General features: G+C 44.5%; 1 protein-coding gene across 1 annotated transcript in view; it reads right to left on the reverse strand.

The window, feature by feature from the left end:
* stxbp4 (syntaxin binding protein 4) overlaps positions 1–10,089 on the reverse strand; it is a gene marked incomplete at its 5' end in the record, with an annotated part of 39,852 nt that extends 29,763 nt beyond the window's left edge. The window contains 6 exon segments of the mRNA XM_076887815.1: positions 2,410–2,563; positions 3,180–3,265; positions 7,999–8,073; positions 9,570–9,639; positions 9,745–9,840; positions 10,016–10,089. Of these exon segments, the coding sequence (XP_076743930.1) occupies positions 2,410–2,563; positions 3,180–3,265; positions 7,999–8,073; positions 9,570–9,639; positions 9,745–9,840; positions 10,016–10,089 (555 nt within the window).
* Positions 10,090–14,826: the final 4,737 nt, after the last annotated feature.

Here is a 14,826-nt window from a genome sequence, read left to right on the forward strand (position 1 = left end):
GTTACTTTGTTGAAATAAATGGATTACACTGCGGTACTTTCCTGTTTCATTTTGTCGCGGGTCAGGACTGTTTGGGTTTTGTTTGACAGCTACGTTCTGTTGTTCCAGGCGGCAGCGTTACGGTTGCCATGGTTACAGGGCGACGCTCTCTCTCTCTCTCTGCGACTGTGTGTTTCAAATTCAAATTCAAATTCAAATTCAAATTTTATTTGTCACGTACACAGTCATACACAGTACGATATGTAGTGAGAGAGCGCCTTTTCGTTGTTGTTGTTGTGCTAAGCTAACAGGCAGAATGCTACAAGCATAGCTCTAACGAATGTAGCATCATGGGCAGTGTAGTCCGTGCTGCAGGGAGAATGGACTGCCATACACGTTATGGGTCTGTGAGCGCGAGGAGGGAGAAAAAGGGGAGTGGAAAGGTACGAGCAGTCATCGAGGAAAAACGGGAGCTGGAAGCATGTAAATATAATAATAACCACTGCAGCCAAGAAGAGTGCCTGACGAGCCCAGTTGTAAGTAAGCTATTAATGTCACGGTTCTGGGTCCGTTGGACCCAGTATTTTGAGTTTATTATGTTTTGGTTCACTTTTGCATCATGGATTATTCTTTGTTTCTCTGGTACTTTGTGTTTCAGTTATCTTGGTGTTTTGGATTGTTTCTCATTCTCTTGTTGTGATGTTTATTATTATTATTATCATTATTAGAGTTTCATGTTTCTATTATCCATGTTTTAGGAATGGTGGTTTCATGTATAGTTCAGTTCCATGTTTCATTTTCTGTCTCTGTGTTGAGTCCATGTCTCTGAGTTGTGATTCATGTTTCCTGTTTTATTGTGAAAGTCTTTGTCTTATGTTAGTGTGTGCAGCTTTGTTCCCCATGTCTCGTTAGCCCTGATCTCTCCCAGCTGTGTCTCCCTTCTGTGGCCCATTTCCTCATTACTACCCTGTGTATTTAAGCCCTGTGTTTTCCCATGCCCAGTGTCGCGTCGTACCCACAGATTATGCCTGTGTGTCCTTGGGCTCAGTGTTCCATCCTCACTTCATGTTTGTTTTCCTGCCAGCAATAAAGCTGAGGTTTTTTGAGTTACATTCCGTTTTCCGAGTCCTGCATTTGGATCCTCATCTCTGCCTGCCCGCACACAGAGCCCTGACAATTAAGACTCGACTGTGCACCGCGTTCGTGTTTTCCTCTGAAACAATAAGCTCCGTTGGAGCCTTTCAACGCCTCTCTCTGTCTCTCGCAAGAAAAGTTGACCCAGACAACAAAGTAAAGCTATTTTTCGGCTACGAGCCGACAGGGACCCCGCCGTATTAGTCAGAGGTCCCTTTACTACAGTTCGGAGTCGCGGACCTTCAGTAACAGTAATAAATCACACAGCAATAGTACATTCACGTTGTTGTAAAAAACATGATAATATATTAAGTAATCCAAAGTATTCAGAATACGTTACTGTCATTGAGTAACGTAACGGAATACGTTACAGAATACATTTTGGGGCATGTATTCTGTAATGGAATACATTTTAAAAGTAACCTTCCCAACACTGCATGTTATAACTACAGCTAACCAGCCTGTAATGCTCAGGCTGGAACATTAAACTGATATATACCATCATGAGTCCATAATATGATCCAGGCTCCATCATCACGAGTACTTGAATAGATCTGGATGCTGACTCTGCTGTCCTGTTACTTAGTTTGGATGAGTTTTGCTCTGGTCTGACAGCACGTCGCTGTTTCTACTTTAACACTTTTTTATTTCTGTCTTTATGAGTGTCGTGCTTCCTGTTTTATTTTGATAGTCCCTTTCCTGTGTGCAGTGTATCTAGTTTTGCTTCCCCCTGTGTCGTTAGGTCTCATTTGTCCCACCTGTTCATGTCCTCTCGTTGTCCTGCTTGTGTTTCCTCGTTAACCATCATGTTCCCTCTCTGTGTGCTGTGCATGTCTCCTCGTGGTTCCAGGTTTTCTTGTTCCTAGTTTCTTAGCGTTTTTCTAGTTTTGTTTTTGTATTCAACCTTTTTCTCCAGTGATTAAAGCTCCGCTATCAGTTTAGCTTTCGCCCGAGTCCTCGTCCTGCTGCCACGCAGCGCTACATGACAGATGTGACACAGGGGCAGCGTGTAAAGAAGGTGGCGTGTAAAGTGGCAAAGAAAGGACTTCACAGCTTAACAGCTGTGTTGGTTTCATTAAAAACTCTGAATAAATCAGCTGGAAAGTTGAAATTACTCATGAAGACTCACTGCAGGACGGGTTTAGCTCTCTATGCGTTTTTATGTCTCTGAGACTATTTGTATTTTAATAATAAATATAAAACAGCCAATCAGAATCTGTGTCGAATGTTTTCTGGTTTACAGGGAAGTGAAGGCATCACCGTGAGAGGGAGTTATTTCTGTTCTTTAGATCCTACCTGAAGGCGTGCACAGGTGTGTGCATGGCGTAGGCGGGGTTAGCGGGGTAAGGGGCGGTGTGGGTGTAGGCCGTGACCCCCTCTTTAGGACTGAGGAGCTGGGGGCTCTCTGACCGGGAGGAGGAGGAGGAGGAGGCCGTGTCCGTCAGCTTCCCTTTAAAGAAACGAGAAGAAGAATGAAGAGAGGTGAGCAGGAAGACATGGGAGAGAGAGAAGAAATGTAATGGCGGAGGGAGGCGGAGGACGATGGGATGCGGCGGGATGGAGAAAAACTGGAACACAGGATCAATTTAGTGACTCAGGACTGAAACTTTGTACTTTGTGAGGACCAGACTAACATGAGAGGACTTTATTTTAGAAAGTAACAGGATTTTTAGAGTGTGAAGATATTTTTGGAAAATGTGGACATTTTTGAGAAGTGGTGATGTTTTTGGAAAGTCGCAACACCTTTGTAAAACTATTATTTTTTACTTTTTCGAGAACTTGGGGACATTTTTGGGTCAGAACATATTTAGTGAGGATGTTTTGTCCGCAGTTCTGCGACACGCAGACATGGAAATGAAAAATTAAACTTGTAATGGACTCTTTTAAAAGGACTGTTAGTTTTGGAAAGTGACCACAAAGCGATTTTGTCACATGCTGTGAATTTCCAGGCATTTGAGCTGTTGGAGTACCGTCGTGTCTATCGTCGTCATGTCTTCAGAGGGCTGTCTGAGGGTTCGGTTTGTCCTGGATCGAATGTTCATGTCGAACGTGATGGTGGGTTTTACCTGTGGACAGCTGTGTGGGAGAGATTCGTCCTGAAGCCGTGATGTGGTTGGAGCTGTACTTCTCCATCAGCTCAGCGAACTCCCTCCTGAAGGACACATGAACACATCACAGCGCCCTGTTTCAGATTCACTTCTCAAAGACCCTCGTCATAACCTCAAACCCAGTCCTTGTGGTGGAACTGAAGGAATTAAGGACATTTCTGTCCAAGACTTTAATTCACATGTAAAAAACATAAAAGAACTGCTAATAACTGCTAAACCAGTAATGGATGTCTATGCAGTTTATTTCACAGGCCTGGATTTAAAATATCCGTCTGTCATTAGTTCATGAACAGTTTTTCTTAAGCTGCAGATTCCAGGAAGAAAAATGAATGTCTTGATTGGACGATAAGCGAGAACTTGGACAGCGTCGGACTTTCCTGGAAATCTGAAGAAAAGCACTCAATGATGATTGTTGGAGGCTGTGAGCCGACATACATTAAAGATGTGCTTCATTTAAATTATGTTCCTGCTGCGTGCTCAATGAGCTGCAGTTCAAAGACATCGTTTCCAAAGGGAAAGCACTTTGGAAACATGGCGGCCTGCGCTGGACGGCGTTCAGCACTGAGGCGTTTGAGGAGAGCGAGCTGTGAGATCTGTGAGAGTTTGTCTCCCTCACATGGACACCGAGGAAACCGGATGTCAGTCTCACTCAAACCATCAGCCATCACGGTCTGATCCGATCAGCTGTTAATGCCTTTTAAATGGGATCTGCACGATCATTGAGAAAAACCATTCAGAGATCAGATGTCTGTGGTTCCATCCACCCTCAGCTTACATTCAAACAGCTGCTGGAAAAACTGGAATTCTTGAATTATCTTAACCCCCCAACAGAAAACGTAAAGCCAGAAGTCTAAACTGCAGCCGTCCACCGTTTCCTTTTACACCACTAACCAATCACATCAGAGATCACCTGGAGGCAAACCTGGAATCAAAAGACAGAAAGCATTTCATGAATCAGCAGGTCGACGCTTCACCCTGACGTGACGACGGAGCACAGAACAGCGTTTGTATCTGTGAGAGCTTCAGTGGAGACCAGGATCAAGCTCTAAATTAAATGTATTTGAAGGATGAGGTCAAATGTAGAGTGTCAGGCAAAGCAACCAGGAAGTATCACGTAAAGGTCAGAGACCAGGACGCCGTCGTGAAGACCTGAAGATCATAAAAACGCTTCCTCACCCTCAATAAACACAAATCAATGATTCAGAGTGAAAATCAACTGAAATGTAGGAAAGACATTTATTCATTAAAATAAGAAAAATGTGCTCGGAATAAACTTAATGTATGCAAATCAAATTTCATTTGAGCAGACTCCATTAAATGTAACAGTTTACTGTGTAATTATTATAATATGGAAAATATAATTGTAAGGTAGTCAAAGTCCGCGTTTTTGGGCAGTTTTATTTTGAGTGTAAAGGCGGAGATGAAGCAGAAATACCGACGCTGGAATGAAACATGAGAAGAAACAGTGACAGGAAATAGTCACGTGTGTGTGGAGGAAAACTAAGAAAATGAGGAGGTCGAGGAACAACGGAAACGTGAAACCCAGAAGCCGCAAGTTCCCATCAGGATTGGAACCAGCTCCAGGACCAGCTCGTGAACAGCCAGCCTGCAGTGGGACAGCTTAAAGACCTTGACCAGGAAGTGAAGTGAACGACTCTGAGCTAGTGTTTAGATTCTTCTGTGGGGGTGGGGGGGTTGGACGATGGGGTGGGCATGGACTGCAAAAACAGAGACCTAAATGGCTGTAGCTCAGGAGGTAGAACAGGTCACATACTGATTGGAAGGTCGGTCGTTCGATCCCAGGCTCCTCCAGTCTGAATGCCAAGTATCCTTGGGCAAGATACTGACCCCAAGATGCTCTTCGATGCATCCATCAGAGTGTGAATGTAGTTAGAAAGCAATAAGTGCCCAGAAAGTGCTTGTGAGAATGGCTGCGATTGGGTGCATGTGGTTTAGAGCACTTTGAGTACTCTGGGAAAGTAGAAAAGCACTATATAAGAATCAGTCCATTCACCACTCACTCAAAACATGGAAGAAAGAGAAAAACTCATCAGATCAGTGATCGATTTTTAAACGTGTCCTCGAACCACCCGAGGATCCGCCCCCCAACCGTCTGCAGCAGCTTAAAAATAATCTTCCACAATATTCCCTCCAATTCAAGCCTCCATCAATGAGCTTAAACTCCACGCTTGTTTTTCTGGTTTTCTCCATCCACCCCCCTTCCCTGCCCCCGCCTGATTGCATCACGGCGTCCTCAGCAGGAACCGTGTGGCTGCAGATAATCATCATCATTAGTTTTAGGTGTGAAACAAACGTCGGCAACATTGGAGCTGTGAGGCGAGTATACACACACACACAGGTTTCGTAACAATAGGGATGAGAATGTGCCAGAGGTGGGACGACCTTTCGTCTGCAGTCACAACAACACGTCACTTCCTGTCAGCTGCTGTAAGCTGCTGATCTCTTTGTTGTTCTTTACATCAGCTTCTGTTCCTCTGCGGACTCTGACCCGCCCCCGTGGCCTCTGTGCTAATTTAAAATGAACGTGTGGTGACCCGAGACTGAGGTCTGCTTTATGTGAAAGCAGCTTGCAGAGTTATTAGCAGTGCGTATTTGTCATTTATAGATGTTGCTGTTAATCTGTGAAATACTAAACACAAATCATTTATAGTTTTATTTTAACACCAATCTGTCCCCATAGATTAGCTGTATTAAGCCAATCGTACACAGCAGAGGTGTCCAACTGGCTGTGAGGAGGCGGAGCCTGCAACATTGTCGACCTCTGAGCTCGACCTCAACACTGATGATTTTAAAGCGACTGCGCAGGACGTCCAGAGTGACTGCAATCTCAGACAGATCAGCAAATGTCTGCAAATACCTGCAACCAATCTGAGTCAGTCTGCAACAGGAGACGCAGCTTACCTGTGTTCTGGTTGTAAGGTGCAGCTCCTGTTAAAGTGTTCCAGTTAAATCCTGCAGCACCATGTCACTATTTCTGTTTGACCTTTGAATTGTTGTTTCAAACCTGCGTGCTTCTGGCTGGACTCAGAATGTAAGGAGGTACATGTGTGTGTAATGTGACAACTTTTCCATTGTCACATTACAGCCACAAACATGAATCAATTTTATTGGAATTCCACGTGAAAGACCAACACAAAGTGGTGTACATGTGAGAAGTGGAACAAAAATCATTCACGATTCCAAACATTTTTTACAAATAAATAACTGCAAAGTGGGGTACATAACATTTCTCTGTTAGCCAAAATTAGCATCCCTTTACTATGACTGTGAACTGCGGATACAACTTTATAACTAAACTAGCTAGTTAGCTAATTCTCCAGCTCTAATTAAGTTGCATTGTTAAAAAAAGCCATCAGCACATCAAAGAACCACCTTACCATCACCTACTGGATTTACAAGGCTCCTTTTCAGAGTCCTGCTATTAGCATTTTCTATTTTGGTTCATTTTAATTAGTGCTGTCAGCGTTAATCTCGTTAAAATGACATTAACGCCATAACTGTATTAACGCGGCAAACCTCCATTAATGAGCTGCCGCGGATCGCCCTGTGCGTGGGGCTGGATGGCGTCAACGTGCTAACGTGGGCAAACTCATTGATACTGTGCACGTCAGATTAACGCTGACAGCACTAATTTTTATATAAATTGCTCCTGCAGCTAACACTAGCAGGCTTGGCTGGAAAAATGTGTAATACACTGAACTACTTCTCCACAAAGCAACAGCACCTGTCACTCAAATAGGCCACGCCCCTAATGATGCAAACTTTAAACCTATAAACAGTCGAGCTATTAAAACAGGTTATAACCATGTTTATTTCTTCTGTAAAGGTTAACAGTCTATGAGGTCTAACTCGCTGCTGGAGCCTCTGCTGGACGTCAGAGGAACTGCAGTGTTAGTGACATTTTTCATGTTTGACCCTTGAAGTGAATCCAGTTCATGAAAACAAATAAAACCTATATCGTGCTTTCACAGACTGACAGTACAGTTTCATGACGCAACTGTCTCCCCACAGAGACAGCAGGATGTCACCGAGGCGGTCTGATCCCCGGTCATGTCTCTGTGCTGAGCAGCTGCAGCTCTTTCCCAGAGCAGAGACCCTGTGGACAGACAGCCCCGTGTCCCTATTGTGTCAAACTGTGTTTGAGCTGACGTGAAAAAGCACAGGGGCCAGCAGAGTGCCAGGTCAGTTTACCTCACACATCACCTCACAGCTCGCTCCAAGGACGAATCAAACCACTGACGAGCCTCGTTTCCAGGAGCACGGAAAGCTGAAATCCCATCCTCGGAGCTGCAGAACGTCAGCGTCGTCTCAGTGGGAATAAAAGCAGATTCCATCTTTATGAAGAGCCTCTTTAGAAAAAGCTTAAAACCCGACTTTTCCTCCACTCACACTGAACGAGGGAGCGTAAGAAGCTTAAATGCTCCATTCAGTCATTAAAATGTGACTGGAGAAGTGTCTGCACACCTGAACTTGTGACCCTGAACACTTTCAGGCTCACTTGTCTGTCCACCCACTGCAGGAACATAACCCCAACTGTCAGCATCAACCCCCCGGCCTGGCAGTCACCCCTGCAGCTCAGCTCAGATGTTCTGTTCTAAGATGACTTTCAATCAGCTGCTCTGCTGATCACAGATCATCACCATCAGACAAACCGAGTTCGTCCTCAGATAACCTCAGAAAACATGCTCAGCTCAGCCAGACTGAGAAAAAGCAGTAAAATCAGAGGGATAATGTCAGAATAAAAGCACCTCCTTACCTGGATTCCTCATCTCTGGCGATCAGCAGGGACATGTGATTGGAGACCGAGGCCGTCCTTAAGATCTCCACCGCCCTATCAGGGAGCAGAATCGAGCAGTAAACATTACCAGCGTGTGATGGAAGATAAAGAGTCCATGTGTGAAACTCAAGGACATCTCTGCCTGGTGGAAACGTCCTCTGTGGACCTATTGGACAAATAGACTGCAGTACCACCGACAGCCACTAGATGCTGACAGCAACTGACTCGAGCCCAAAAGTCTTTGCTCCTACTTAAAAGTTCAAAAGAACTTTAGTATCCGTCGTGTGGCCGATGATCGATAGCTGTGATTGTCGTTCCATCTACGACTTTCGAGCCTCTGTTTAAAGAATGAAACTGATTTTTAAGTTTAACTGGAACTGTGATACTTGGTTATCATCAGTGTTTATGACGTTGGTGTCTCCAGCTAATAAAAACCATACTTCAGCAGGTAGTACCATCCAGTGTCAGTTTTGACCAGTAAGTTTCATCATCATTTTTTCTGATGAAAACAAGATGATAACAAAATAAAATCTAATCACAAGGACACAAACTGTGATGAATCAACAGTCTGTCAACGAATAAATATGAGATGAAAATATTCTGGAGAGACAAGATCCAATCAAAACTGATTCAGCTGAGCAGAAAGGCGGGACGAGTTTGGAAGTTATCCAATGAGAAGTAATCTCCTGGTGCGACGAGGTTAGACCTGCATTTAGACTTCAGTCGCCTGAATCAACTTTAGATTTAGTCAGCTATAATTAACTGCAGTTTCTCCCTTAAAAAACAGCAGGGAGTGTTTCTATAGGTCACCTGTTTAAATTGCACTAAGGCTTGTAGTTGCATCATTAGGGGTGTGGCCTCTTTGAGTGAAGGGTGGATGGTGACACAGGCGGCTGTAGCTGGTAGCTGTCTGCTAGCTTCACCTGAACTGGACCTCTGGACCGTGTTTGTGCTGTCGGAGCCTTTTTAATGACATCATATGACCAATAATGGGGCTGCTGTGAGGTCACTGTATTAACAGCTTTGGTGCAGTACATGTTTATTTTGATGTTAGCAAGATTAGCAAGTATCTGTGTCTATGCTCCCATACACTAACTCAGGTTCAAAAGGGAGTTTTTCCTTCCCACTGCCTCCAAGTTCTTGCTAATAGGAGGTCATGTGATTGTTGGTGTTGCTTTCTCTGTATTATTGTCTTAATAAGTCTTATTTTATAGTCTTAATTTCTTAATTTATAAACTAAAGAGCATTGAGGCGACTGGTGTTGTAAATTGTTGCTATATGAATAAAACTGAACTGAATTAGATAAAGTAGCTGATAATACTCCACCCTCTTGTCCAAATATGGTCATTTTTACTCAAAAATGCCAACATGTTGATGACCTTAAAGCAGATGTTGAGGCTGCAAAATTTCACGTGCAGCATTCACATAAAGTGTGATGGACACCAACACTCTGCAGTCCATGCAGCTTCACAATTCAAACAGTGCAAATAAACAAGTGATGCGAGACCGCCATGCTGCATTTTCTAAAATACCTCAACAGTGAGACTCACCTCTCATTGGTCACCCCTATCAGGCTGATGTTATTGACATCCAAAATCAGGTCACCTGACTTAAGCCGACCTGGAACAGAGAGTGACAGACAGACGGACGGAGAGAAGGCAAAGTGAGGGACGATAACAGTGTCTGTAGTAACCGATCCACAAAAAATACCAGAAGAATAGCTACCATCCAGAGCGGCCAGCCCACCAGCGATCACTCGCTTTATGTAGATACCAAACTCCTCTCCTGTCAGCTCTCTGTAGCCCCCAATTATTTTAACACCTGTGAACACACACAGATGAGCTCCAGTTAAAAAAGAGCCTGGCTTTCAGGCTGTACTGGCTCTTCATCTAGTTGTGACAGGCGATCGCAGCATTTTCAGATGCTGAGCTGCGGCTGAAGGAGGAGCGGTTAATAAGGACTCAGAGGTCAGTAAGGTCGAGGGAAAGATGCTCACCGAGTCCCTTCTTGCAGTCGCAGAACTCCAGCCTCTGTACGGCTCGGCTGATGCCGTGTGGGCCCATGATCGTCCTGGCAACAAGCAAAAACACAACAGATTTAAACACATATCAACATCCTCCCTCAGCCAAAGCCCCTCTCGCTCTGTTTCCTCAGAGCGCCGCTGCACAAAATAATCAAATCATCACAGGATTTTGGCATTGTCTCCCTCTCTCCCTCCCACCTCCACCCGGCTACGTCCAACCAATAAAATCTGTCGCCTCCTAAACGACGAGGCGGTTGAACCATGTGGCGACCTGGATGTTTGGAGGCTCGGGCGAACACAAACAGTGATTAGAAATAATCAAAGGAACATTACGGAGCAGTTGTTTTGTGCTTCTGCTGAGAGATTTGTGGGTGAGAAGGTTTCAGATTAAAGCTGAAGAGACTCCGACGTGGTGAACATGATCCTGCTGTCTGCTGGTCGTTCTCAAGTCTCAGCTCAGAGTCAGCACAGAGTCAGTTTGAGCGGCAGTTTGAGTCACATGCTGGTGTCTGAGCGTTTCAAAGGTTCGTGTAGAGGCAGCAAAGCCTGTCACGGACAGACTGACATGAATACTCGAGGCTGGGCCCAGAGGCTTTTTTAAATCTTTGGGCTCTAAGCTCAGTTTGATGCCTCCCTCAAACGTCGACTAAAGACATCGAAACAGATGCTGTGTCAGTTTTATGGGAGTAGCAACAAGAGAGAGCTGATCCTTTAATTTGGGTTCACTTACACTCAAAATAATCATGCTGACCACTTCCAAAAATAGCAAATGAACGGTCACATGGTGCATCTGCTGTTTTGCTCTCTCTCTCTCTCTTTAGTGACACACATCTCTGCAGATGACACGTTTTTTCATACAGTGGTCATGCAAAGGATCCAGTTAGTTCTTTGTGTATTATATTGCCCCCTTGAGGACTGACAATAATCACTTCCACCTAAAAGTCTTCAGAGGTCTACTGGATTAAAACCAAGCACCAAATAAATTCTGCAACTTTACCTGGAAGGTCTTTTTTTTAGGTTAGGAGAGGTTAAGGGTACTGTGCTTCTCTGTTTCATTTAAACTTAATTTACCAACCAGCTGCAAAGAGAAAGCTTTTCATACACATGTTGATTTAACAGTCATGTTTGCAGTTTAGATGGTTAGGTGGATGGTTGGTTGGATAGTTGGATGATTAGGTGGATGGTTGGATGGTTAGTTGCATGGTTGGATGGTTAGGTGGATGGTTGGATGGTTAGGTGGATGGTTGGATGGTTAGGTGGATGGTTGAATGGATGGTTGGGTGGTTAGGTGGATGGTTGGTTGGATAGTTACATGGTTGGATGGATGGATGGTTAGTTGGATGGCTGGTTGGCTAGATGGATGGTTAGGTGGATGGTTAGGTGGTTAGTTGGATGGTTGGTTGGATAGTTCCATGGTTGGATGGATGGTTGGATGGTTAGTTGGATGGTTGGTTGGATAGTTGAATGATTAGGTGGATGGTTGGTTGGTTAGTGTCATGGTTGGATGGTTAAGTGGATGGTTGGATGGATGGTTGGGTGGTTAGGTGGATGGTTGGTTGGATAGTTGGATGATTAGGTGGATGGTTGGTTGGATAGTTGCATGGTTGGATGCTAAGGTGGATGATTGGATGGTTGGTTGGATAGTTGGAGCTGCAAAGAGAAAGCTTTTCATACATATGTTGATTTAACAGTCATGTTTGCAGTTTAGATGGTTAGATGGATGTTTAGATGGTTGGTTAGTTGGATGGAAGGTTGGATGGTTAGGTCGATGGTTGGTTGGATAGTTGCATGGTTGGATGGTTGGATGGTTAGTTGGATGGCTGGTTGGCTAGATGGATGGTTGGATGGTTAGGTGGTTAGTTGGATGGTTGGTTGGATAGTTGCATGGTTGGATGGTTAGGTGAATGGTTGGGTGGTTAGGTAGATGGTTGGGTGGTTAGGTGGATGGTTGGTTGGATAGTTGGGTGGTTAGGTGGATGGTTGGTTGGATAGTTGGATGATTGGTTGGATAGTTGGATGATTAGGTGGATGGTTGGTTGGATAGTTGCATGGTTGGATGGTTAGGTGGATGGTTAGGTGGTTAGTTGGATGGTTGGTTGGATAGTTCCATGGTTGGATGGTTAGGTGGATGGTTGGTTGGGCGGTTAGGTGGATGGTTGGTTGGTTAGTTGGATGATTGGTTGGATAGTTGGATGATTAGTTGGATGGCTGGTTGGCTAGATGGATGGTTGGATGGTTAGGTGGATGGTTAGGTGGTTAGTTGGATGGTTGGTTGGATAGTTCCATGGTTGGATGGTTAGTTGGATGATTGGTTGGATAGTTGGATGGTTGGATGGTTAGGTGGATGGTTGGGTGGTTAGGTGGATGGTTGGTTGGATAGTTGGATGATTAGGTGGATGGTTGGTTGGATAGTTGCATGGTTGGATGGATGAATGGATGGATGAATGGTTGGAAATAAAACAAACAGCAAAGATTCCACTGTGAGCGACCATCTTTGAACAGAGGCGGGGGTTTACGACACCAACTCTCTGCCATCTATAATCCAGTTTTGAGATCCCTTCCCAGACGCCTTAACGCCCACTCACATCCTGGGCCATCTGATCTCAGGAATTCGCATGATAAGGTGGGGCCAGGTTTCACAATGAACTCACCCGAAACTCTGGCTGATTGGGACCCACACCCAGTTTCACACCTTGGCTCAGGCGATTAGAGGATCATCAGGGGGTCCTTTTGTCCCTCTGTGGGGGGAAACTCCCACTAGGTTTATATCTGGGACTCTCCACCATTTGACCTTAGAACTGAAGAAGCTTCTCAGATGAGAGGTGAAACGTCTTCAAGTAACTTAAAGAAGTCCAGACGCTTTTCTTTGCAAGCTCCTTTGACTACGATGACCTGGATGACTGAGAACCTTCACAGACAAACAGCAAAGATCCAAAGCAGCATTTGCTTTTGGAAGCTGTTGCTGTAAACCTACAAGCTGCAGGTAAAGAAGCTCCCAGAGCAAGAGAAACAGGCCAAACTGAAACTGCGCAACCAGAATGAAGTTCCTACATCTTGGAACTAAAGAACACATGGGTAATATCATCGATGGAAACAGGCCACAGAAGCAAGACCCAACCAAGTGAAGCCCACTCTCCAGGAAGTAGACATACCATTATCCTAGTCTACTTTAAATAAAAGACTTCCAGAAAGAAGAGTGTCCCACAGTTTGACAGATGAAAGTAAAACCATCCAGCAGAATAAATAGAATAAAGCAAAACAACTTTAAGGTTTTGAGTGGCTCATGATCAGAGTTACAGAAAATCATTCCAATGACACTGAGTCACTGCTGTTTAGTTCATTCAGACTACGTTGGAACATAGCTGCCCTGATACAGCGCGGGGAATAATGATTTCATCTCCTGCTGAATCTGTTTGTTTCTCTAATTTTTATGGAAGTTGTATTTTAAGAGCGATACAACCTGGGTGGCTGTAGCTCAGGTGGCAGAGCAGGTCAGCCACTAATCAGAAGGTCGGTGATTCGATCCCAGGCTGCATCCTGGCTGCATGTCAAATATCCTTGGGCAAGATACTAACCCCATGTTTGCCTACTGGTGGTGGTCAGAGGGCCTGGTGGCGCCTATGTCCGGCAGCCTCGCCTCTGTCAGTGCGCCCCAGGGCAGCTGTGGCTACAATGTAGCTTGCCATTGCCAGTGTGTGAATGTGTGTGTGAATGGGTGAATGACTGAATGTAGTGTAAAGCGCTTTGGGGTCCTATGGACTAGAAAAGCGCTATACAAATGCAGGCCATTTACCATTTACCATAACCAAAAATCCAGAAAAAAAAAACACATAACATAGAAGTTATAAATTGCTTTTAATGCATTTGATCTCCAAGCAAAACATGACTTAGTACTTGGTGGAGGAACAGCTGCTTCTGCACAGCAGTGTGATGTTTCTTGTAGGGGGTGGCGGGGAGGGGGTATTGTGGGTACTGCAACACTTTAGTCCATTATGGTGCAATGTGCTACCAAAGATGTTCTTGGCCTTCAGATCAGATCAGATGTAGTTTTGGGGAGATCCACCACTCATAAGATGAGATCTTGCATGGAGCTCCAGACTATGATGCTCATTTGATGCTGACGTCCTAAGACAGCTCTTTGGTCTTCTCTGAGGTGTGAAGAGGTTAGAATGGATGAAACTGATTCTGTGGACAGGTGTGTGTTATACACACCAATAGCGATTTGGGATCAGGAGGATCTGTAAGTGACTGATTGACTGAAGTCTGTGTGCCACATGGGTTAAAAGCCAGTCTGTAGGAACGTGAAGTCTGACTGGTTTATTTCACACACTGATTTGTAAATTATTGTATAATTTTTATCGAATGCCTTTCCTCCATCAAAAACTAGCATAAAAATCTGTCTGTGAAGGTTCTCAGTCATCCAGGTCATCGTAGTCTTTCCAAGCTCCTAGACTACCATAAAAATCGGAGACTGTTCATTTTTCTGTAAGTAAGCAACTCAGTCGGGAATATAAATAATAAATAGTTATTTCCTCCACTCTGTGTGCTGAGAAGCATTTGAGGATATCTACCAGGTAGTGAGACGTCGCGGGAGGGCGGTTTTAAAGCTGCGATATTATCTCAGTTCTTCAGAAGCTTTGAGCAGCGCAGCTTTCGGGGCGACCCTACATATACTGTGTTATGTAAGGGATAATGTACAGTGAAGTCAAGGTCACACTGTGAAGAGGATTAGTTTGAAATCATAATCCATCTTAAGGAACCAAATATATTGTAAGGAGACCCGA

The sequence above is a fragment of the Maylandia zebra genome, linkage group LG8 (genome assembly GCF_041146795.1).
Source record: "Maylandia zebra isolate NMK-2024a linkage group LG8, Mzebra_GT3a, whole genome shotgun sequence".
In the NCBI taxonomy this organism is placed as follows: Eukaryota; Metazoa; Chordata; class Actinopteri; order Cichliformes; family Cichlidae; genus Maylandia; species Maylandia zebra.